Source organism: Brachycentrus maculatus, unplaced genomic scaffold (genome assembly GCF_059751285.1).
Source record: "Brachycentrus maculatus isolate JH-2025_06_01 unplaced genomic scaffold, ASM5975128v1 h1tg000039l, whole genome shotgun sequence".
Taxonomy (NCBI): domain Eukaryota; kingdom Metazoa; phylum Arthropoda; class Insecta; order Trichoptera; family Brachycentridae; genus Brachycentrus; species Brachycentrus maculatus.
This window is the reverse complement of record NW_028280793.1, coordinates 4014429-4040699: the sequence shown is the minus strand read 5'-3', so window position 1 is coordinate 4040699 and position 26271 is coordinate 4014429. Positions and strand designations below refer to the sequence as shown.

The following is a 26271-nucleotide window of genomic DNA, read 5'->3' as shown; positions in this document are numbered from 1 at the left end:
TAATGCTATGAATTCTCTTTGGTCAATTGTCAAAATTATTGTCAATTTTCAGTTCGGCGGTGGTTGGGCACAATTCGGCAACAAATCGCTAAACGTCGTCCAGACGGTTCGGGCGGTGTTTTTTCATTTTACATATTTATTACTACCCATTCATAAATGTTTATATTATATTAACACCTAGTATAAATATTATTTAATTAAAAGATGGCATACTCCGTTAACATATCTGTTGAAGCTCCGATCGAAAATCTTATTCAAGAAATCAGTTATGATGGACAAGAAATTTATCAAGCGTAAGTCAATTAAATCACTTTATTTATTTTTTTAATTATTTTACTTCAGTTATTTCCTTAATAAAATATTAATCAATACAATAATATTTTTATTTAAAATTTTCAGGCCTCTGTCAATGTCAGAAAATTTGGCCAAACTAGCTCAAAAAATCGATTTCAGTAAAACATCGCAAGACGAATTTTCGGGGGCTACTTTAAATAAAGATATATCTGACAGTGCTTCCGATACCAAGAGTATCGATGATGAAACCAAAGATCCAGGGTTTCAATCCAGTTTGTGGCCCTGGGATTCTGTGAGGACCAAATTAAGAAGTGCTTTGACTGAAGTATGCGTTCTGGCTGATGTTCTAGCCATAGCCAAAGAAAAACGATACATGGTTTGAAATTGATTATATTCTCTATTTTTTTTATTTCTATGTAGATACTTATGTTTCAAAATAAAAATGCGAGCTTATCCTTTTTAACTCCCACAATCATAATTAACGCCTAATGTTTCTGTGCTCGCAATTCTGTATTTACGCAAGACTTTCTCACTCGCTTTCCTTGTCAAGTGCTATTGACATTTTGAAACATCCATCCCTAGACATCGTAAAGGTGGGGACTGACTGGAGCATTTCGTTGTAACGTCTCTCGCAGCGAACACACCGACAATAGATGGAGCGCTCGGCTCTCTGTACTGACTATACAAATGCTTGCATCGTAACATGTTACGTTACGACGAAATAGCTATTGTCAGTCCCCACCATAACACATTTTGGTCAGGTGATATACTCAGTCTGCCGACCGACCCTCAGTATGCTAATCACACGTAACCGCAAACTGAATTTTGATCTGTGCAATGTATTTTACCAGAAATTTCTAGTTAAGAAGAATAGTGAAAAAAGACGAAAAGTAAACTGATCATATTTTTTTAAAAGGACTAAATATTTGACTTTTGTTGGTGTATGAGTAGGATAAGGTTGGTTATCAGAACTAGCCGAAAACAAATGAAGAAAAACTTTTAACCTAGTCTTATCAACAATGTCCCTAGAGGGCTAGTATGACAAAACATATGGAAGTTGAGAAAACTAGCACTGTATACGAAAGTGGCAATAGGGGTATTCCATCAACGCTTCCTGATCTTAAAATAGCATATTCATTATTATTATTATTATTATTAGCTTAAAGTACACTGTGTGTGGAATTATACAGTGAATAAAAATAAATAATTGAAAATATTTACTTTTATATATTTTTTTTACAAAAATGTTAGTAATATTAATATATAACCACTCACCGAGACTTTTAGTCTACCGGTTTCCAGACATACCCGTCTCTTTATCAGGACAGTCACCAGCATGCAAACAATACTACATGTCACTACCATAGCTCTATTCACACACTTATAAACTCATAAAATATAGATCAAATGCAATTTTGGTCGACCCGAAGACCAACATTCACTAAGGGCCGAGGTCTGACATCCAATAGTCTAGAAAAATCTTTATTCAACTAAATACAAATTACATACTTAGGATCAGAGTTTAATAGCATTTTTCAACACTTAAAAACTAACATCTCATTAAAGATGAAGAAAAATCTAGGCATTTACGGGGCTGACAACCCCAAATAATATGAAATAATATGAAAAATAACTCCTTTAATTGGAGATAATCCAGATTTGTGAACAAGTATTTGGACACATTCAAAATTTTGCTTAAAAACTGTATGTATTGGGGTGCTGTTTGCACATTTTTCAATTGTTTTGGACCACATTCTAGCTCCCATCATGCAAACACAATTCAACCCAGATAGCACATGCCATTATTATGCTATCAGCATCTTAACACTTGTAAAACCCGTATAGACCTACTGAAAGCTGTCTTATTATGCTATCAGCATCTAAACACTTGTAAAACCCGTATAGACCTACTGAAAGTTGTCTTATTATGCTATCAGCATCTAAACACTTGTAAAACCCGTATAGACCTACTGAAAGTTGTCTTATTATGCTATCAGCATCTAAACACTTGTAAAACCCGTATAGACCTACTGAAAGTTGTCTTATTATGCTATCAGCATCTAAACACTTGTAAAACCCGTATAGACCTACTGAAAGTTGTCTTATTATGCTATCAGCATCTAAACACTTGTAAAACCCGTATAGACCTACTGAAAGTTGTCTTATTATGCTATCAGCATCTAAACACTTGTAAAACCCGTATAGACCTACTGAAAGTTGTCTTATTATGCTATCAGCATCTAAACACTTGTAAAACCCGTATAGACCTACTGAAAGCTGTCTTATTATGCTATCAGCATCTAAACACTTGTAAAACCCGTATAGACCTACTGAAAGTTGTCTTATTATGCTATCAGCATCTAAACACTTGTAAAACCCGTATAGACCTACTGAAAGTTGTCTTATTATGCTATCAGCATCTAAACACTTGTAAAACCCGTATAGACCTACTGAAAGTTGTCTTATTATGCTATCAGCATCTAAACACTTGTAAAACCCGTATAGACCTACTGAAAGCTGTCTTATTATGCTATCAGCATCTAAACACTTGTAAAACCCGTATAGACCTACTGAAAGTTGTCTTATTATGCTATCAGCATCTAAACACTTGTAAAACCCGTATAGACCTACTGAAAGTTGTCTTATTATGCTATCAGCATCTAAACACTTGTAAAACCCGTATAGACCTACTGAAAGTTGTCTTATTATGCTATCAGCATCTAAACACTTGTAAAACCCGTATAGACCTACTGAAAGCTGTCTTATTATGCTATCAGCATCTAAACACTTGTAAAACCCGTATAGACCTACTGAAAGTTGTCTTATTATGCTATCAGCATCTAAACACTTGTAAAACCCGTATAGACCTACTGAAAGTTGTCTTATTATGCTATCAGCATCTAAACACTTGTAAAACCCGTATAGACCTACTGAAAGTTGTCTTATTTTTGTAGGTGTTGGATCCAGTCCCTCAAGAACCAGTGGAGTCACGGCCGATGGTTCAGGTCTATGGGCGGAAGAAGGCTCTCGCGAGTGCCGCGAGTACTCTGCTAGCCGGTGTTGAGCGACTCAGAACCAATGAGAGCATGCGCAATACCAGAAACGCGCCCGACTTCCACATCGACTTACTAAGACTGAGACAAAACTGGCGACTCAAGAAAGTTTCAAACTCTATTATTGGAGACTTGAGTTATAGGACCGCTGGCTCTAAGTTCAGCCAAACAGGAGTTTTTGAGGCAAGCAAAAAAAAATATATTTTCACAAGCATCTTTTTTTCATGTGTCCTGCCGGGTCCCTCCGACGTCAACAATCACTTGGGAGAAATCTTGTCTGTCCCGGGCAGCACGAAACAGCTCCTCCACACTTCTCATCCCGGTCTACTCTCGAATGTTCTGAAACCAGGAAAGCTGCCTTTTTCCAATCCCTCTACGACCCTCAATCTTCCCTTTTATGGCCAGTTGTAGGATGGCATACTTTTCACCACTCATTATGTGACCGAAATACGAAGTTTTACGGAGCTCGATTGCTCTGAACGATTCTCTCTATGCTCTGTAATTGTTGTGAACAATTCTCTTTGCAAGCATATGGAATGAAAATTTAAGCTCAATGCGTTAAGGTGGAGAGTGACCGGAGCATTTCGTCGTAACGTAACATGTTACGATGCGAGCATTCAGGCAGTCAGTACAGCGAGCCGAGCGCTCAATCCGTAGTTTCGGATGCTCGGTGATGCTCGCCGCGAGCGATGTTACGATGTTATGTTACGACGAAATGCTCCGGTCAGTCTCCACCTTTAAGCAAATGGCTTACTAGATGACAACGTGCCCTTCTTTTAATGTTTTAAAGGTTTATTTTTTCAATTCCCAAAGTAAATATGTAATTTTATCTATTTCTTCTACTTGGTGTAGACTGTTGCCCTTTTTTTAAGAGGGATTAGCCTCCTGCGATGTTGATTCCGAGCTTTCAATCCATCTCTTTGGTGGTCTGCCCGGAAGTTGTCTACCTTGGGGTTTTCCATACAGTGCAATATGGGAAAGTCTGGATGTACATTGTACAACATAATAATGATAATCCTGTAATAAATGAAAATATAAATGCATTTTTTTGTTGTTTTTGTTTTGGTGATATAAAGGGTGTGTATTGGTGTCGTAAATTAATAGATTATTGAATAAAACAGTCTTCCCTTCCTTCCATAGGTCAGTAAAGCCCCTGAAGATTCTCTCCTGAGTTGTGTCACTCCGGGGAACAATGTTTCCGGTCCCCAGCCGCCTCCCCCCTCCGCATTACGAGTTACGGTACCTGCCGAATTGCAGGGAGTTGCTTTCATTTCAGTTTTGTGCCAAAAAGGTATGTGTTTTCTTATTAATTTATAACATTGTTAAATGAACCTGCAGAATCTTTTCAATTTTTAACATGAAAATTTTAAAGTTGCAAACGCCTATAAATACAAATATGCTTTCATATAAGTTGCAAATTGTTTCATCCAGTATGAAGTTTGAACATATAAAGCAAAATTATGTAAAGAGGGTAAAATAATGCAAAATTCTTGTCTTTTCAAATAAAAAAATATTTGGAGACAAAAATCTTAAAATGTTTAAGCGACGATTTTGATTTCTATATCTTTATCTTCTTTAAACCCTCATCCGCACCCTATGGTGCGTAGGGCACTGCGTCATATGAACGCAGTGTTATCTTGATCATTTACACATGAAGGAAAGGTGATCAGCCTTCCGCTTCAGGTACCAGTCCAGGGTAATATTGAATAAATATTAGAGTGAAAAATCACTTATATTAATTTGACACCCCCCTAGGAATCAAACCCGGGACCTCCAGTACGGTAGCCGAGCGTGCTGACCATTACACTATGGAGGCGGGCTACGAAATTGTCACATTATATTAAATATTATAAAATGCGTTGCTTGCTTAGTATGCAGTTTTCAAGGGCTTATAAATGACTCCTTATTCAGACCAGGAGGAGTTGATCACCATGCAAGTGTCGAGCAGCGCCCTGGGGGTGGGGCCCACGGCGGGGGCCGGAGCCATGGGGACAGAGCTGCACTGGCAGCAGCGCCTCGAGGCGGCTCAGAATGTGCTGTTCTGCAAGGAGCTCTTTGGCCGCCTCGCCTCCGAGGCCGTCCAGCTAAACTCTCCGGTCCCCCACATGGTCGTCGGCAACCAGATCATGGCAACGGTTAGTTCCTACACCCTGTGTGGTACTCAGCGTAAATAACCTCATTATTTGCTAATCACTGAATAAGGTCGTAACAAAATGTTTTGATTTTTGCAAATGCAATTATTTCTCCTATTTCACTGGAGAAATAATTATTCAGAAATAATATTGTCATTCTCCGCCTCCGCCTCCGTGGTGTAATGGTCAGCGTGTTTAGCTACCGTGCTGAAGGTCCCGGGTTAGATTCCCAGGAGGGGTGAAAATAAATATTAGTGATTTTACACTGTAATATTTATTTAATATTACCCTGGACTGGTTCTTGAAGTGCAAGAGTGATCACCTTGCCTTCATGTAAGTAATGATCAAGATAACACTGCGCCAATTCGATGCAGTGCCCTATGCACCATTGGGTGCGGATAAGGGTTATAATATTGTCATTCTGAGCATATATCCCACCGCTCAAAAACAAATCAATGGCTATATGTCTACTAATAAATTAATATTTTTGTTACATTAAAAGTGAAAACCAGTACTAGTCTGTTTTTTCTTCTTCTGTTTATGTCATGTCAGATCCCCCTGACGTCAACTATCACTTGAGAGTAATTGTCCTTTTCTTGGGCAACTCTAAACGGCGCCTCGATGGTTCTGATCCCCGTCCGATCTCGAATATTCCGGAGCCAAGAGATCCATCTTCTGCCCACACCTTGTCGACCCTCTATTTTCCCTTTTATGGTTAGGTGCAAAGTAGTCTGTTTAGTTACACTTAAATAGTGGACATTTTGTTATCCTGCATGCATGAACCCTCGTGACCTGAAGGGTAAATTTTCAATCACACTTTCAGTACAGGAGTAGTTGGGTAGACGCTCGACTGCAAAACTGGCGTCGCGGGTTCGATTCCCATCAAGTGCAAAATAAATTCAAGAAAGATTTATTTTCAATTGATCTGGGTGTTTGTGATGTATTTTTCACATTTACCTTCCCTATCCTTACTATCCTACTTGCCGACAAGCCTCTAATAGAGGCTTTGCGGGTTATTCCTTTTAAAAAAAATCATAATAATTAATAATAAGTAAATACAACTATTTCTTAAAATCCACTGTGACACGTGTTTCGATGCATTCCGCATCATTTTCAAACATGCGGAATGCATCGAAACACGTGTCACAGTAGATTTTAAGAAAAAGTGGTATTTAATATGTAAAACATAAATTAAAAATGGATAGATTTTACAACAAAGTGACTGCCGAATCAATTGCTGAAATTAATAATGAGATTAAGCAGCTCATAAGATTCATGATTAAACTACAAACCTCTGACTCGGAGTCCGCATTACTGACTCAAATTAGGTTAAAAATATACAAAATACAACTGGTTCCAGGTCCTGCCCGGGATCCAGCTGATAATAGGTCTGTGCCACTCGGCGGCGCAGACAGGGGCGGGGAACGGCGCTGGCGGGGCGGGCCCGGCGGAGCGCACCCAGCCCAAGTCGGACCACGACCACGTGCTGGAGCACTCGCTGCACCAGCTGCTGCGGGCCGCGCACCACGCCAACACGCACCACCCCTTCCCGCACCCCGCCAGCGGCCCGCTGGGTCCCTCCAAGCGAAGATGCCTCGCAGGTCTGCACTGCTATTCCCGGCGCTTTTATAATAATAATAATTTTGGATAATTTATAACTAACTAACTAACTAACCATCACGCCCCTTTCACGCCCGCAGGGGTAGTCAGAGTGAATAGAATACCACTCCACTCTGTCTTTGCAAACATTCTGTGCCTCTTCCACGTTCATGCATCTTCTCATATCGCTCACTCCTTTCAAGAACGTCATAAATAATAAATCGACCTATTTCAGTTGTGCATGTTTTCGGAATGCCCAAAAAATGTACTATATCCCAGCAAAAGCGGCATATTTTCAACTTAATTATTACCCGCTACAAGGCAGAAAGTGTTGTTTTTACATTTTGAAGAAAAGGTATTGTTTATTATTTTTTTAAATATGCTAAATATTTTTCGAATAGAGAAAAAAACTTTAGGTTTTACCTAAAAAGATATGTTGCACAGTAAAAAGTTCAATAAGTGGCTTGATATTTATTTTTAAAATATTGTACTATATTATTAAACTTCATTTTTTGACATCTCATCAAAGATGAAGAAGAATATGGAAGTCTGGGCATATTCTTCTTCATCTTTGATGAGATGTCAAAAAATAATATGAAAATAACTCCTGTAATTGGAGATAATCCAGATTTTGTGAACAAGTATTTGGACACACTCAAAATGTTATTAAACTTTAAATCCTTCTCCTGAAAAATCAAGTTTTTTGATTTATGATGTTCTTGAAAGGAGTGAGCGATATATATACCAGCTGATTATTTCGACTCCTAACCTGACCGCTTTCAAGTATTGGGCATACCTGATCGTGCCAAGTTTTTCTCATTCTTCCTCTACTCCCTTTTCCAACTACATTCGTCTCATAAATTTGTTCTACTCCTATTTTAGGTCCAATGGCTTCGGATCGTTATGAACTTTTGGACATGAGCAAGCAGCAAACTTTATTAGAACAAATTATACAACAAGCGCAACATTTCTTTATGCGAAGAAGAACCGAATATGTTTTGGATACAATTGCAAAAGAGGTAATATTATATATCAACCGATCTACAAAGGATTTTGAAAACTTGAATCCATTTCAAAATTACATCATGATTTAATGATCAGACCAGATGTTTGTTGTTTTAATTTTAATAAATATATATTTATTACCAATCAGCGATTGGCTATTGTTGCTATTACAGCCTATGGCTCATAAAAAAATATGTAAATGTTACATTCTCTAGAGAAAATCAATATGACGATTTATGCAATTTTCAGTCAATTTTTACTCGAAGTAAAAATTGACAAACTCCGATGCAATAATTTCCCATTATCTGCTAGATTTTTATTTTGTAGAATTAGCAGGCTAGCTTTGTATTTTTTTTAGGTATGATTATTACATTACTTAAATGTGCCTTTTAATTTTACAGGTTAAAGACCCTCTCATTGTATCCCATTGGAATGCGCTAAATAGTCCCACACAGTCTTGTGTCAAAATCAATATTATGACTCACGGGTATGTTGTGTGCTTTAAATTATTGCATACATATTATTTATTTTCACAGATCTTCAAACCGTATTTGTTAATTAATTTATTGGATTTATTCTAGGTATGATGCTGTGTGTCGCACCTCCTTAGTAGTTCATGTTGCAGAAAAAACACTTAAATGCATCTGCAGGGATGGAAGAGTTATGCACATGTCATATGAACCTCAGGAATTAAGAGATCTCATATACTGCCAGGTAATAACTTTGTCATTTTTTAACTATGCAAAAAAACTACGATTTAACATAGTCTCCTCAATTTTATATTTACCTATGCAGCATATAGAGGTCAAAAGCTGTAAAAAAAAACATTCCTTTTATTTACAAAATCAATTTCTTATTTACACATTGTTTGCGGGAAACACCTAAAAGCGTCTTTTACAATCTGTTGGTAGAGAGCGGGAGACGGTTATAAGCGTTCTATTTGCTTACTTTTGGTAGAGCGCAAGAGACGCCAAAAAACATGGTACAGATCGGAATTGGGTTTGTGGTTTCTTGTGATTAGTATAACGAGAATCGGGTGGAAGACTCTCTGAGTAAAACTATGGTCGGGGTTGATGAAAAAACCACCCGACAATAATGTGTTAATCCTTAGAAGGCCTGGGCAAACCTTATCATCCAAATAAAATTACGGCTGTCACACATGAAATGCTATCACTACTTCTCACCACTTGATACCTCTGGCCCGCTGGCAGAGTTACCTGCAGGCATCAGCTCATTGATGGTTTACCACCACCTTGTGGCAACAGCGAGCTGTCAGGATCACCATTCATTGTGGTCCTGACATGTCCATCAACAAGGGGACGTCCAATGAATTTTAGTTTGTGGTTAATTTTTAACCAGTTAACTGCCGGAAGGTACATGTATGGCGGTACCCAGCACGCCGCGAATTTTACGACAAAAATAAAACCTTCTAAACATATTGTTCTTAAAAGTGTATTAATGTTTATTTATAAAACTTGCCAAATAAATGAAGAGCGCGCCAGTCGTTCAGTCATTTATCCATAATCATAAAATTAATTGTTCATGGTGCAGGGTTGTCACAAAATTTGTCATAGAAAATATGAAAACTAAATTATATGTCAAAAGTAATTGTTTTTGTTAGTTTGATACTAAAAGTATACACACACACTTTGATTTTAAAAAATTAAAAATTGAAAATCATCAGAATCGACACTAAAATCACTGTCATCAGATTCGGCAGTGACGGCAACTCGGGGATTATTGGACAACCCTGAGCACCATTAGTTGTTCCGATGACAAAGCTCTCTTTAATTTACGTTTAAAGTGGTAAAAACAAATCCTGTTTCAATTCTAAGTGTGCAAAGTTATTCTCAATAGATGTCACTATGCGTTCAATATATTTGTACAATTTAAATAATTGATTTTCTTTACTAAAAGCCCATTTGAAATGGCGCGTCTTAAGACGTAATTTTTGTATGAGCGGCGCTCCGATCACAGAAAATTATGCGTCTTAAGACGCTCTTGGCAGTTAACCGGTTAAATAAAACTTAGTTGACCACCCGTTTACCTCTATCGTGAAATTATTCTGTTATAGATTTATCAACATCAGATGGTGGCAGTCCAAGCAGTAGGCCGATGTATGGGGTGGCAGTTCCTGGGTGGCAGTGCTCATCTTGGCTCCGGACCAGTCGAACCACTAGGAAACGCGTCCTCCTGCTTACTTGCTTCACCAAATGGTAAGCTATACGATAAAAGCTTTTAAATTCCTAATTAAAGGAACGAAATTTGGAAAATATTTTGAAATAGGAAATTAACATATTTTTCATTTACAAATTAAAACGCGCTGATGTTTTAAAAGAAATCATGTTTTTTATCAGCTAAATAAGCAGTAACTGAAACCAATTTTCTATAAAAATTTTTTTTGGCAAAAAAATTGTTTGGAAGAACCAGATTTTTTTTTGCCATAAGCTATTAAGTATGGAAAAATTTATCCAATCATTATATATCTTGTTATTTACTGTTTGTCTTGAAATGGATCATTCGCATATGAATTCACGGCTTGTCAATATCCACACCTTATATTGCAGTCTACAAACCGCATCAAGGGTCTTGTCAGTTGCCAGCTCCTTTGTCCTACAGTCAGAGCTGTGTACCAATGGATGTTTAAAAAAATGTATGCATATTTAATTTTTACCACCTTTTCATTAATTATAAACTAAATTTCAACAGGTGATAGAATGATCTCGGTTCGTTGTGAACCTACGAGCGGTATCCAAGTGTCTATAGCGCAATCTCCGCGAAAAGACTTCTTTGCCGGCCAACTGGTACAGGAGAGAAAGTGGGAACATCTCGGCGGGTCATTCAAGGAAGTGAGATTTGATAAAATGGAAGGAAAAAACTTTCTCAATAAGATGGAATTACTTATGGCTAGTCTCAGCAGCTCCTCTTAAGTCATTGTCCAAATCTGACACACGGTCTGAAATTTATCACCGAAGTATCTAACAAAAATAAATTGATGTAAACTTCATTGAAGGATGTTTAAACAAGTGTAATCAATTTTGCAATATTTTGTATTTCCCACCATTTCAAATAATTATTTATTGAATAACCAAAATATGTATACATACACTGATAAAAATTTATTTACACTTTCTTTCTTTGACTAATGACTACATATTTCACTCAGTATCATTTTTTTTTAATTATATAAAGTCGGTCAATAATAATTTTAAAAATCATATTTATATTTATTTTACGCATAATTTTATAACAATTTTATATCATTATGGGATAGTGCATTTTTTTATTCATAAGAGGTTATTTATTGTATTATCTTCAATGAAATAAAATCTAGAGTGGACAAATCTTTAGTAAAGCAAATGTAACTCATCTCTGAATACATCAAATCAAACGTTTTAATGCACACATACTTGTGTCGGCATCGCTTAACCGCACTGTTTTCATACGAGATGTCTAATTCCAAATTCAGAAAAGTTCATAGAGACTTCTAAGGAGTATTCATATATCCTAGTATAATTGTATTGCTTATGTGATGCTTTCCTCAAATAAGCGAAAGTATGTTTAGGTACTTAAATGAATTTAATTTTGTATTATTTATAATCAGTAATTTGTAAATATGGAATAAACTATTACAATAAAGTGAGACAAATTATTAATTTTGACACACATAACCAGTTCCTTATCCATTGATTAATTTCAGGCATAATCTTCTCTATTGGGGCTCGAATTATAATTAATAAACACGTCAAACTATATTCGGAATTGGATTCTATTTTCTTCATTTTTAGATTCGTTGTCTATGACCACACACAACTGTAACTTCTTTCTTTTCAAGTATAAACCGCAATTATACTGCACTGTTGCATATTGACATAGGTATTTGGCTCTTACTATATCCTGTAAAAACAAGAGAAGTTCCGTATTGTAACTTCAGTATCGATCAAAAAACATTAGATAAATTTAATCACTTTTTTATATAATCGATGGTAAAGTATTTTTTTTTATAACCCTGAACTCAAAAACAAAATTTTAAATATGTCAATTCAATACAAAGAAGTTTTGTCCAATTGGTATCACTAAAGAATTTTCTGACAAAACTATGCTTACATTTATCTTTTCAATAGATTTTCCTTTATTTGAGTTGGAAAATGTTTGGAAAGAGGGTTATGGAATAAAAAGCTCAATTATCGACCATACACTTTTTATTACGGTAAAAAAATGTAGATAAATATTTCCAAATATAAAAATTTCATCATCCCTATGTATTATGTTTGACAACACATTGAAATTATTTTTTGGCAGATTTTTTCTTACAGTAAAAAGTCCAATTCCATTCAGAGGTATACAATTTCGTGTTCTGTATTCTGAATTCGTCCGCCTCCATAGTGCAATTGGTCAGCACGCTCGGCTACTGTACTGAAGGTCCCGGGTTCAATTCCCAGGGGAGGGTCAAATGAATATAATTGATTTTTTCACTGAAATACTTGTTCGATATCACCCTGGACTGGGACCTGAAGCGGAGAGCTAATCACCTTTCCTTCATGTGTTAACGATCAAGATAACACTGCTTTTATATGACGCATTGCCCTATTGGGGTGCGGAAAAATTTAAAATTAAATTTTTTCAAGAGCACTCAGATTTCATTTTGTCTAAAACTGAATCGCTTGTCAAAACAAATATATTTGACATATCAATCAGAAATAAGCCCATATAAAAAATTTACTTTTTGTAGTCAATGGGCTGCAACAAAAAATAATTGCTTCGGCCTGCGTGCATTATTCAACTTAAGCCTAAATAACTCTACACTGGCTTTAACCTAAATGGGTAAAAAGCCATTTAAAAGAAGAAGAGCTTTAGCCTACTGCAAAAAAAGTATTTATCCATGGTACGGACGATAGAAAATATAACCATCTCATAACATCCTAAATTTCCTCAAGTTGCATACTTGCCCCCAGCAACAACTGCATCTTACATATGTATTGCATCAGTTAACATTCATAACCATGTCTCACATATATTTTCTACTGTGTTCCTTTAAGGGTGAAGAGTGACCGGAGCCATTTTGTCGTAACGTAACACGTTAGGATGCGAGCATTCGTAGTCAGTACAGCGAGCCGAGCACTCCATCCATAGTTTCGGATGCTCGCCGCGAGCGATGTTACGACGAAATGCCCTGGTCAGTCTTCACCCTAAGAAGTCACATTTTCTTTTTGAACCAGTTCACTGCCACGAGTGCGTTAACGCGCTCTCCGATTCCGTGCTCGCCAGGCCAGCCATACAAAATTAGCGCATAATTGCGCTCTCGTTTGCCAAAATCAAATCCAATTGCAATATTTTTAATTACAATATATAGAAACATCTATTAGGAAGAACAAGAAATACTAAAATATTATAATTCACTGATATTATCAAAGTTACAGTTATCCTTCTAAAAGCTTTCATATTTTTGTTGAAAAAAATCACAGCCTGCTGGGTGCGGCTATATTAATACCTTCCGGCATTGAAAGGGTTAATGCTTTCATTTTTTATCCTATTTATTTTTGCTCCCTTGAGACTCCTTCCAGGTACACAGTATTCCTTTTTCTCCACTGCGATGAAGCATCTTATTTCTAGCCAAATGGACCCACTCACCGATTGTGATGGTATCTAAATTAGGGCTAGCCATTTTTTAATTCATACCAAGATTTTTTTCACACCAAACAATATTCCACTCTATGTATAAGACAATGTATACAACACCATCCACCACCAGCTTTAGCATAGGCACAATTGACAAAGACCAAGCAACACACACACAAGGAGCATTCAGTTTCAGCATGGGCATTAAGTGAAAGACTAACAATTTATTTCCCAATATAACCAACCTTAGTGTCAATACACTTCACTCCAGTCAATTTATTACAACCCTGGAAAAGATTATTCCTTGTTTGCTGTCAAAATGCTCGCTATTTTCCGCCTTCAATGGCTCATCGTCAAATCAATACTCACAAAGTCCCCAGATTAGTGAACAGAGAAAAAATTGCTTGATGACAGTGATGGATTCCTTCAAACTGCTCCCTTTGCAACATTTTGCACTAGTGCATTATCACGGAGAAACATGATTCCTCTAATTTCCCACACCTTTCCTTTTCGATCGCCTTTTACAGCCAGTGTAGGATGTTAAAGAGTAGTATTCTTCAGTAATATGAATACCCTATTCCTTTAGTCTTCAAAATTATTACCCATACCCATAAGAAAGCAGATAGTGTCAACTTGAATCTATTTGGTCGCTTGGTACCTTATCGGTGTCACAACATGAACTCCTTACATTCAAAGACCCCATAACAATTTTGTCAATGGTTGCATTAGACTCTTCCATGAGCTTTGTATAACTCTTGGGAATATCAAGGCATGTATATGGATATACAAAAATAAAAATATACTACACAGCTCCAAAAATTCTTCTCAACTCGGGTTAAAAAGGTAAGAATAACTAATGTCAATCGAGCTTTTTCTTTTTCACAAGTCCCAAATTGTATTGAACCCCGATCGAAATAAAACTAGCATCAGCTCACATGGACACTAACCATTATTTACGTTTTGATAATTCTCCTAAAATTGTGTGATAAACAATACTGTAGAGTTAACATACACATTTCAATGGTGAGTCAACATTTTTATCTGTAACCAGTTTACCTCTGAACCAAGTAAAAGCAGATAAATTATGCATAAATCAGTGTTTTTGTATATTAATCAGCATTTCTCATCTTTGGAATACAAAATAATATACATAATATACTCACCTATAATATGCTCACCAAGGTAGGAGAAATGGATAGTGGAAATGTATAGCGTAATGAACCAATAATGCGTACATCTTTGTGCTTGCTAAGAAAGTTTCTGGCACCTGTGCAAACAAGATGGCTACTTATCGAAAGTATATTGTCTCTAATTCATATTTCATAATTGTAACTGAATTTTCACATGGACATTCTTCTCATGTACACATAGAAAATCAATAATCCCGCATTATTTTAATTTAAGCACTGCAATAAAATGAACGATGCCTCAAATCCAATCTTGTTTTTGTAGTAAGTTTGTAAATCTCTACAAAGCCCCAAAATGCTAAGAATGACAGTTTGAAAGCTTACACATAATCAGCCATTTTACCACTGAGAAAGAAGTTTTCTAATCCAAATTACACCTTTTCTATAAAGCATGAGGTGTAAAATATTTCATGTGTATATTCGTAAATTTTCTCTCACTGCCTGTTCTTTTATTCGTAGATGATGTTGATATCTAAACGAAAGCCAAATTTTTTATTCGATTTCTTAAATTCGGGGAATATCAGATGAGTATTTCGACAGCCAACGTCGCATTCCTTTAGTTCTTTTCCTTAAGTTTCTTGAGACATTCATATCCTTTTTTTAAGACAATCTTCTTTTGTAGGAATTATTCAGTTATTTTTCCTCTTGCTAGTAAGATTACGTCAAATCGCACCGATTAAAAATCAAATATATTTTTCACGGCTCTGAAAACTTCTTACAAACCAACATTTGTCCTTTTTCAAATCTTCCTCCGCCTAAGTCCTTTCTCAGATAATTCATTGAAAAATCTTAATTCCGCTTGATGTTTTTGTGGAATATATTAGCCATACCTAACGATTCCTCGCTTCATGTAATTTTTGTCCAATATGTAGAAAACTTACAACAAGAAGTCCTTGAGAATTGTGTTGTAATCATTTTTTTTTATTCATTGCATACAATTTTTATAATTTTTTTCATAAAATGTAAACCGACTTACTGATACACTCTCGACTTTATACATTCCAAGAGTGCAATTTCTGCAATACCGGATTCACTTTTTTAATTCGTGCAATTTTTTAGTCAAGTTAGAATTATGATTCCACTATAATGAAATCTGTTTAAAGAAACGTAAATTTGTTGGTATTGCAACATGTTCCGCCATTAGGTATGGAGTATTGTAATGCAGATACTTTGAATACATAAACTAGTACATCATCACTTTGTAGTTATTACTGAAGAATAAGAGGGATTATGAAATAAGTTTACGAAGATCGAAGATAATATTTTTTTGTAGTTTGTATTTTTTATGTTGGAAAATTATTTAAAAAATAATGATAATAATAACGTAGATTTAAAATTAAGATTAAACAATGGTTCGTAGTAATACTATTAGACAGACATTTTCATTTCAGTTTATCGTCGTTTTTTTCTAGTAGTGGAGATGATGGCTGTTTCGACGATATCATTGCGTAGCTTGATGACGGCGTCTGACTGTAAACATTTTAATAAAACAACATGTACAAGGCAGTCAAGTCGGTGAATATTAGGTTGATATGGCATGTTGCAAGTGAGTGTACGAAGGGAAGATTCTAGAACAACGTTGGTTGTGGATAGCAAGATTCGGAGGATATATTGTAAAAACTCGAAGCGTAAAATGTGTTATCGTAGAATAAAGTACCTTGTAAGATTGCGAGGTGCGAAGTAGCGAAGATATTGGCTGGCTAATATCGGTCGTAGCTCTCGGGTCGCGTGTAACCACCCCCGGATCCACCATAGCTCTTCGGTTCGTCGAATTCCCGTGCGCTAGAATTCATTCATATGTCGCAACACCCAGTCTCCAATACATACACAGGGAATACATCAAGGACTTAACAAGTACGGCCAATAGCCGGGAGGGACTTATACATTTGTGACTAAATCATAATTCGTAGAAGAGTTTCATAAAAATATTTTACTATGAAGATGTGGTAAGAGATCAGCGGTTTAAGGCTTAATACCTTCCTCGGCCGACTGGAGATCTTGAACGGAAGCGAGATCCTCCGTTATAGCCACCGCCGCCATTGTAGGCGTCTCGCGATCCATACGCCTCCCGGGCGCCGCCGCCGCCGTAGCTGCTCTCCCGCCCGCCGCCGTAGCTGCCGCCCCGCCCGCCCCCGCCGCTGTACGAGTCGCGCTCGAAGCTGCCCCGCCCGCGCCCCCCGCGGCCTCGGAAGCCGCCGCCGCCCCCGCGCCCGCCGTCGTACCCGCCGCGGAACCCGCCACCGCCGCCCTCCCGGAAGCCTCCTCGGAAGCCGCCCCCAGTGCCGCCCCTGCTGCCGCGGAAGCCGCCGCCCCGCCCGCCTCCGCGGTTGTTCCGCCTGCGGGAGATCTCCACTCGCAGCTTGGAGCCGAGGACCTCTGACCCGTTGAGACTGTCGCAGGCGTGCTCAGCTTCGTCCAAATTCTCAAATTCGATGAACGCGAAGCCGGGGGGGTTAAACGCGACCCAGACCGATGTCAGTTTGCCATATTTATCGAATTCTTTTTCTAAATCCTCCTTCTTGATGCTTTCGGAGAGGCCGCCCACATAGACGCGGGTGCCTTCTGTATAATTGTTACTCATGGTGTCGTTCTTGTTACTGTGGAGCAGATACGGAAATATTTCGGAGGATTCATAGTAAAAAATAGATAATTTAAAATACAATATCTAGACTACAGCAGTTTATTTCAACATTTTCAAATACAGATAACATAATTATTACAATAATTAAATGTACACACAGGATCAATCGGCGCGGACATGCGCAATCAAACACGACCGGCTCCCGGCATCATTCGTCTTGCCTTATCGCAAAATTAGCGATGTAATAAAGAACCGACTACACATTCAGAAGCTGAACTCTTTAACACACATACACTCGAAATCAATAGTAACTGGTTAGCGAAAAAACAGACAAGACATGAATCAAAAACGAAAATAATATCGGCGAAGACGCCATTTTAAAGTTTGTATAGACGACAATTATAGAATTTAAAACGTACGCGATTTTTCTCTAAATACCTGAATCTAAGTGCAAAAACGAGTATTGAAAAACAAAGGACAATAAAATTCAACCAAAATTTACCGTATATCGTTCAATCTGAAGAAATATAGATGCTCGACCGAAAAACTACACCAAACCGTTGAGAGCAATACCGGAAGAGAAGCCAAGCCACAAAAAGAATAGACAATATCATGTAGATGCCAGCGCCCCTGGCGGCGTACTGTTTATATTTATAGAAAGGTATAACTCAATAATATTACGCACTGTTTTAAAAGAACACTAATAATGAACATTTTTACCAAATCGTGTAATTTATAAGAAAAGCATATTTCATGACGCGTATCTTCATCTCTTTCTATTTCATTTGTTTACTAAATCGATTTTGATGTTTCCGTTTCCATATCATAAACAAGAAAAGTTCTTATTTAGTTATAAAAAATTTAAATACCTAGATTCTATTTGTAAATTTAGCAAAATAAGGCGAGACATGATTCTTTAAAATGTCATCCCACAGTTGAATTTATGAAACTAAATACACCCAAACAGTAGAAATTTAATCAAACGGAATTACTACAACTATCGTGCTGTTTCATTCAGGGTTGGGTAAATTGGAATTGCAAACGATTTTAGACCCTGAAAAGTAATTTAATTGAGTAAATTAAATAACTTTTTGTCATTGACATCGAAATGGAAATTGGAATGGGTTTTGAGTATTTGATTATTTGTTTTATATTGGTTGTGTTGAGTGTAAAAATCAATAAGAAATGATAAATATGTCATTACGCTGTAATAAAACTACTCTATCACTGTAACTCTTTATTGTCAGACTTTACCGAAGTTTTATTGGTGTAGAGAATTTCAATTTAATATTTTGTAAATGGAGGAATTAATAACAATACCGAATAACTATCACTCAAAAAAAATTGCCTGCTCCGGAGCTTGAATCTGAGACATTTGGATGTGGCGACCACTGCTTAGCTTGAGAGCAAAGAATAATTTTTTTACGTAAAATATTTAAGAACTGCTTAATTCGGATGTAAATATATATGAAAGTAAAATGTTAACGTTGTATAATTGAAATTATTGGCAGAAATTGTTTCATAAGTAAACACTCACTGAATGTAAGTATTTAATTTTTTTCTATTCTTACTTAATATTAATTCATACCTTATTATAATTAATTATTATCAATTATTCATACTTACCTAATTATTAATTATATTAAATTGACAATTTTCAATAAAATTTTTGAAGTGCCTACCTACTAATCCGTACCAGGCTCTATTTATTTTTTAATTCATGCAACATTTTCTCGAAAACTGTGATAGCGCGAGATTCAAAGGTATCAAATAGAAATTTTTTGTATTATGTACGTACTGTTGACCGACCGTTAACTTTCCAAAGATTTTTCTGCTTTGTTGGATAATTAAGATATTCCAAAAAGACTATCTGAAATTTTAATTCTGGTACTTAACTTAAAACGTAAAAATATATTTAGTCAGTATTGGAATAAACAAATAGTGGTATTTACTAAGTAAAAATTAAATTAAAAATTAATATTTTTTAATAGGGCATATTGTTTTTATATGATTTATTTGATTAAAAATAAGTATTTGATCGATTGCATAACATTTTTTTTGTATATATTTTTTTAAACTTATAATGTCATTTAAATATTGTAGTAAAACATTTGTGAATAAATTAAACCAAAAATTCCATGAAATAAACGAAATGAATACCTGCCGTTTGCCAAAATAAGGTAACGTAATCCTTGAAAATGCCATCGCACAAATAATTTTTTATTGTTATATGTTAAATTTATATTGTTAATAGGTTAAGTTTTTTGTATTTAGATAATACGCTCATAAAGTTTTATTTTTATTTTCTAAGATTCGTTCGTATAAAATTAGGGAGATAATAAAGAAAAATCATGATTATAAAATTCTTAGCTAGCAAATCTTTTTTTTGTCGGCCTGTCCTAACTTTTTGCACCGAGCCTCCTTGGAATGGCGCAGATCGTGATAGTAAAAAATACTTCATAATGCGATGTGATGTACCCTTATAAATGATGATTAATTTTTGGATGTACCTTGTAGATAAATGAATTCACAACAGCGTTGCACATTGTATTAGAGCTCTACCGGAGTCGGGTTTAAGCGCATAACTGGTTTGGTCGGTGGCGCCATTAGAACAACACGGTGGTGGTACGAAGAATTAAACTTGCTTGTTTACCTGCGACAGGTAGAAGGGGGAGTGTTGTTTCGAAATACTTACCTGAGTAACGGCTGTCACGTGACCACTACATCTTGTCTGGCCGTTGGCCGCGCCTACTCTCGTTTTTTGTTTTATTCGTTCGTTCAGTTCGTTTTCCGCACACAAAGCTCATTCCGTGAATGAACATCGCTTTCCCAATAAACATTTTTATATAATTCATAATTGCAGTTTCCCTTCGGAGTGATAACTTAAACCTACCATTTCGTTCAGTGTAACCCCCTTTGTTCAAAGTCTGGTTTGTGTTTTCCAATTCTTATAAGTTTACACTTAGACCGCATAACATTCGCGCGATTTCAGCAGAATTACAATATCGTATTAGACTTTATATTACATAGTTATAATGATCGAATATTCGTATCATAAGCGACCCGTAAGGTGAAAATATCAATAGAAAATAAAACGATGGAAGATACATTCTACTACAGCGCTGATCGCGCACGTAGACTGAAGAACAATAGTCAATACGGCAATACAAAACACAAGTGGCGGACAGTTTCAGTGAGTATTTTCGTAGTGCTCGGACTAATATTTGGGGTGGTGGATTGTGAAAATGTGGAGTTTCCGACGACATCAGATTATGGAGTTGATAACTTTATCGTTACGCGGCAAATGCCCGACGTTACGGACCTACCTGGTGGCACCATCACTGATGGCCAGATCGTGTGGAGGCAAAACAAGAGCCCTTACTTGGTACGAGAGGATCTCATCATCGAGAGAGATGGGGAGCTGATCATCGAACCAGGAGTAGAGGTGCGCTTCGCTCCTATGGTGGGCATCACCGTTAGAGGAATCCTTACAGCCGTGGTGAGTAATAATACTGCCTACGATTTAATTCAAAATTATCATCAGTCTCATGTAACATTCGTTATACGATATTGAGAGTAATAACCAATCATTTTTGTATAATATTCATTTCAATTCGAATCCCAACAATGCTAGTAATTTTGCATATACCAAGGAGGTTCCTTACGGGATATAAATGTGTTATTAGAAGGGAAATTTGTTACATTTAACGATTTAAAAAAGATATTTCTCATATTTTGATATTTTTATGCATAATTTGGCAGGACAAGGTGTGCTCATTTGGCTTGTCGTAATCATCGATTCACCTGCTTATCTGAAAACTATATAGTACCTACCTATTTTTATCAGGAGCGCCTTGTGTCATAATTTACGATAACAATTTCACAGCCTAGACATATAGTGATGTAGGGAAGGTACAATTTTATCACTAAAATCTGATTTGATTTATTGATTACGTAGTGTTATGTATTATAAACATCCAATGAAATGTCAGCTGTCCAAACTTAAAACACAGTAAGGGACATTTTTTTTGTAGTGCGTTTTTTTTGCATTTTTGGACTAAGTAGAATCTACTTAGTCCCAAAATGCAAAAAAACGTACTTTAAAAAAAATGTCCCTTACTGTGTTTTGACTTTGGACAGCCGATGTGCTTCAACGCTAAATGAAAGTAAAATGGAGAGTTCCATTTGGAAAACCAGTTACTATTTATTACGTATTACTTTTATCTTCTTCTTCTTTTTACCCTTATTTTCACCCAATGGTGCATTAAGCATCACATAGTATTAATGCAGTGTTATCTTGATAATTAATTATATGAGGGCATGGAGATCAGTCTTGCGCTTTAGATATAAACAAATAGTATTGTGAATATTAGCTTTTATTTACTATAACCGTACTAGGAATAGAATCCAGAGCCTGCAGCACGGTAGCAAATGCGCTAACTACTACACTACGTTTATTTGTTTATCAATTTTACATGTTACTAACTATTATAACATATAACCTTGAATTGATTATTTACACAGTCGATACTCAATATGTTCGGTACATGAAAACAATTTAATAACTATTTTATTTTATTACACTACCCTTATCTGGTATCTGAAGCGTAAGATTGAATGTTTTGGTTTTTAAGTAATTTACGATCAAGATGACATTCCATTAATTCATTTTGTCAACGTGTACGGGTATGCGAAAAGGCACAGAAAATATTGAAGTATGTATTACCGAAAAAATAGTTTAATTGTGTACATTTCCTTTTGTACAATACTAATTTAATAATTAATTAATTACAGGAAAGTTCTGTTTATAAAATCTGTTTATAATTTAAAAAAAAAATGGTATTGAGTTCTTCGGGTTATTTCCGATTAGATCGAGCAATATTTACCGAGATTTGCAGAGAATCTTATTAGAAAAAACTGATAAATCTTTAGTGGCATCGATTTTGTACCGGACATTTTAGTGCTATTAAATCGTGATTTTGCGCTATGGGACCAAACAATATAGTAACAATTTGTATATAAATAGCAGACAATGGCGGTGTTGTGAATGTACTCGTACATAAGCAATACCTAGTACCTACGTACTCCAATTCATAACGGTTCCAGCCCGTAAGATAATTACAGTTCTTACCTAGTAACTACTTAATGTTATGTTTTGGAAAGTGGTTATCCTTAGTTGCATTACTCACGTATTTCTGTGACATTCTTTGATTCAGTATTATTTTATGATTCACTTTCTTAGTCATCTCGGTTTATTAATCAACTATTGACGTACAGCAAGTGTAAATAGCGTCGCTCATTCGTTTATATTTTTGTCACGGAAGCGTCTTGAGAAATATTTAATGGTGACAATAATATAACATGCAACTGACCAACTAGATAACACCTAATATTTGAGTATGTAAATAGGCTAAAACATAGAATGGAATTTGCAAAGTAAAAATACTACACACAACCTTTCTTCTTCTTCTTTAGCCTTCTGTCCTCCACTGCCGGATATAGGCCTCTTCCGTTTTCTTTCATATTTTTCGGTCTGTTGCTGCTTGCAGCTAATTCCTACTCCCCACAGCGGCTATGTCGTTGGACCATCTTTTTTGAGGTCTCCCGACGCCCCTTTTATTCTCCCAAGGACTTCATTTCAAAATTTTAGGGGTCCACCATGCGGGGTCCTATCTTGCTACATGTCACGCCCATTGCCACTTGAGTCTTGATGCGCGATCCATGATATCCGCTATTCTGGTTTTGTTCCTAATTTCTTCATATCTTATTTTATCTCCCAAGCTTAAACCAAGCATAGATCTTTCCATGGATTGCTGTATGCATTTGAGCTTCTCTACGTTTCTTTTTGTCTGAACTATGGTCTCAAGTGTATATGTATTCACTGGCAGTATGCAGGATTCATAAGTTTTTTTTAGACAGGTCGGAATCTCTTTACTCTCTAGAATGTGTTTGAGTTTGACAACAACATGTTCAAAACAACACGTAACATCCTAAATACTAATGAATTTGTAAAAATTAACTACACATTATGTCAGTTCATAATATAGTATGGGATTATTGGATAGGATGATGCAAAAGACGCGTTATCAAATAATTTTGATATTAATCAAATGTATAAAACAAAAAAAAACTCAAAGTTCCGGTATAGATCAGAATTTTTTTTTTTAACAATTAACAACACATCGGCTGTCCAAACTCAAAACACAGGAAGGGATATTTTTTGTAGTATGTTTTTTTTGCATTTTTGGACTAAGTAGATTCTACTTAGTCCAAATATGCAAAAAAAAACGTTCTACAAAAAAATTGTCCCTTACTGTGTTTTAAGTTTGGACAGCCGACATGATAATACTCCCTTCTTATACCATACTCCCTCGTGTAAAATAATACGTTCACAAGAAAGCTTAACTAAATATATAAACATAATACATATGTAGGTATAATGTATGTATAATATGTCACTCACTCCTTTCAACAACGTCATAAATCAAAAAACTTGATTTTTCAGGAGATCGTTTTTAAAGATTAAAAATATAATACAATGTATTAAAAATAAATATCAACCCATTGAACTTTTTGCTGTGCAACATATCTTTTTAGGTAAAATCTGAATGTTTTTTCTCCATTTCAAAAATAATTAGTTTATTTAAAAAAAAAATAAACCTTACCTTTTCTTCAAAATGTAAAAACAACACTTTCTGCCCTGTAACGGGTAAATATTAAGTTAAAAATATGCCGCTTTTGCTGGGATACAGTACATTTTCTGGACATTCCGAAAACATGCACAACTGAAAATTTACGATTTTTGATATATTATGACGTTGTTGAAAGGAGTGAGCTATGTATCTACCTACAAAATAACGTGTTAAAAAAAGGAACTCACTGCAGTGTAAAATTGTGTGTTTTTAAAAAAATCATTTAATCCTGTGTGTGTGTGCCACGGAAACGGATGGAGGGGCTATTATACATTACTGGCCTGTACCCATTCATTCAGAATTTTATTGTAACAGCACAAAAAATAAGACCCTTTTCGGTTATATTTCCATAGAATAGATAAGGAAGGGTCCGGTCGATTAGACTAGAATGTAGGTAGGTTTGGAAACCTGAGGATGATTCATTCCATACAAATAATGAAGTATGTAAATATAAATGATAAAATTATACTGGAGTTTTCACATCTATTAACGGGTTGGTCGTGATAAGGCATTCGTCATCCTCATTATGAAGAAGCATGCTGTAAATACGCATGTAGATAATATAGATAACTACTTGGTATAATATGACTAACTAGTATTTGAATATATTTATAAAACATAATTTTCTGTATTTTACTTTATTTCTTTTTAGCATGCCAGCATTATCTCTGAACTAAATATTTGTCTGCCTCCTTAGTGTAGTGGCTAGTACACTTAGCGACCCTGCTGGAGGTCCGGGTCCCGGGTTCGATTCCTTGAGGGGTCAATACGAATATAAATGTTTTTCACTCTAATGTATTTTCAATGTTACTCTGAAATGGTACCTAAAGTGGAAGACTGATCCTTGCTAAAGTGACCTTGCAATCATGTAATAAAAAATCAAATTAACATTGTATCAGCTTGATGCAGTGCCCTATGCACCATTGGGTGCGGATAAGAGTCAGTAGTAGAAGTAGTTGTAGTAGTAGTAATAGTAAATGTTACTGTGGTAGTCTTAATGTATTTTATTATTTGTGGTATGTTACGTAAATAAATAAATCATTATTATTTATATATTTACGCTCACTCCTTTCAAGAACGTCATAAATCAAAAATCGTCAATTTTCAGTTGTGCATGTTTTCGGAATGCCCAAAAAATGTACTATATCCCAGCAAAAGTGGCATATTTTTAACATAATATTTACCCGCTACAGAGCAGAAAATGTTGTTTTTGCATTTTGAAGAAAATGTTTTGTTTAATTTTTTTTTTAAATATACTTAATATTTTTCAAATGGAGGAAAAACCTTCAGGTTTTACCTAAAAAGATCTGTTGCACAGTAAAAAGTTCAATAAGTGGCTTGATATTTATTTTTAGTGAATTGTGTTATATTTTTAAACTTTAAAAACGTTCTCCTGAAATATCAAGTTTTTTGATTTATGACGTTCTTGAAAGGAGTGAGCGATATGTCAATTACCTATCAAAATATTTTCTTCAATATTTAAAGCATCTGAAATGAAATTGTATTTTGCGTTTTCAGTTATTTAGATTTTTACTTAGAACGTTTAACTAACGACATAAAACCCGCGTTCTTTGAATATTGTTGAGATGAATCGGTTAATAAATTTTATATTATGATTCCGGACAGCTACTCGGTGGTATTTCCTTTGCGGAATGTGACGACCGTGACAACCTCTTCAATATGGAGATAATACAAGAGAGACTGTGTTTTTGTTTAAAAAGGTAGGTACTATTTAAGTACCTACGTACGGCAAAAGGTTGATAACCATAGATATAAAATAAATTAAACTTTTTTAAACGCTTTTGCGGGAAAAATTCACTTCGTCCTAAAGTCTCCCAATTTTAAAAATTAAAATAACAACTGTAAAGCTTTTTTCCACATGAATTTTATTCGACCAGCAACCGGGTTTCATCGTAACCAACATCATCATACTGGATGTTTGATGATGTCGGTTACGACGAAACCCAGTTTCTGGTCAAATAAAATTAATGTGGCAAAATTGCATAGTTGTTATTTTTAAAATCTCTTTGCAAGCCACTGTGTAGATGTTATACAAAAAAATTGTCATTGTATTTTAATGTGTCTGTATAGTGTTTTCATAGTTTGATG

At 35.7% G+C, this 26271-nt stretch overlaps 3 protein-coding genes across 4 annotated transcripts in view; 2 read left to right on the top strand and 1 right to left on the bottom strand.

Moving 5' to 3' along the window:
- The first annotated feature begins 14 nt into the window (after nucleotides 1-14).
- MED17 (mediator complex subunit 17) lies at nucleotides 15-11736 on the top strand. Its single transcript, XM_088277185.1, has 11 exons — nucleotides 15-293; nucleotides 400-670; nucleotides 3249-3530; nucleotides 4488-4638; nucleotides 5259-5482; nucleotides 6840-7080; nucleotides 7961-8097; nucleotides 8485-8570; nucleotides 8665-8797; nucleotides 10158-10299; nucleotides 10793-11736. Exons 1-11 carry the CDS (start codon nucleotides 205-207, stop codon nucleotides 11011-11013), a joined length of 1977 nt encoding a protein of 658 aa, XP_088133311.1. The 5' UTR covers nucleotides 15-204; the 3' UTR covers nucleotides 11014-11736.
- Nucleotides 11737-16141: 4405 nt separating this feature from the next.
- On the bottom strand, nucleotides 16142-18106 carry LOC148312525 (uncharacterized). Its single transcript, XM_088277186.1, has 4 exons — nucleotides 17973-18106; nucleotides 16866-17486; nucleotides 16547-16671; nucleotides 16142-16359 (listed from the first exon to the last, which is right to left on the bottom strand). Exons 2-3 carry the CDS (start codon nucleotides 17468-17470, stop codon nucleotides 16590-16592), a joined length of 687 nt encoding a protein of 228 aa, XP_088133312.1. The 5' UTR covers nucleotides 17471-17486; nucleotides 17973-18106; the 3' UTR covers nucleotides 16142-16359; nucleotides 16547-16589.
- Nucleotides 18107-20167: 2061 nt separating this feature from the next.
- The window catches only part of bark (C-type lectin domain-containing protein bark beetle), a 31371-nt gene continuing 25267 nt past the window's right edge, over nucleotides 20168-26271 (top strand). For both annotated transcript variants that reach the window (XM_088277184.1, XM_088277183.1), the window contains exon 1: nucleotides 20168-20969. In XM_088277184.1, the coding sequence (XP_088133310.1) occupies nucleotides 20568-20969 (402 nt within the window). In that variant the 5' untranslated portion in view covers nucleotides 20168-20567. The remainder of the gene's footprint in view (nucleotides 20970-26271) is intronic.

What these genes read in the sequence shown, in the direction of transcription:
- MED17 (XM_088277185.1), top strand. Translation starts at nt 205, where the DNA reads ATGGCATACTCCGTTAACATATCTGTTGAAGCTCCGATCGAAAATCTT. An exon ending in TGGATACAATTGCAAAAGAG is followed by an intron (nt 8,098 to 8,484) that starts GTAATATTATAT and finishes TTAATTTTACAG; the next exon opens with GTTAAAGACCCTCTCATTGT. An exon ending in CTTACTTGCTTCACCAAATG is followed by an intron (nt 10,300 to 10,792) that starts GTAAGCTATACG and finishes AAATTTCAACAG; the next exon opens with GTGATAGAATGATCTCGGTT.
- LOC148312525 (XM_088277186.1), bottom strand. Translation starts at nt 17,470, where the DNA reads ATGAGTAACAATTATACAGAAGGCACCCGCGTCTATGTGGGCGGCCTC. An exon ending in TCTCCAGTCGGCCGAGGAAG is followed by an intron (nt 16,672 to 16,865) that starts GTATTAAGCCTT and finishes AATGAATTCTAG; the next exon opens with CGCACGGGAATTCGACGAAC.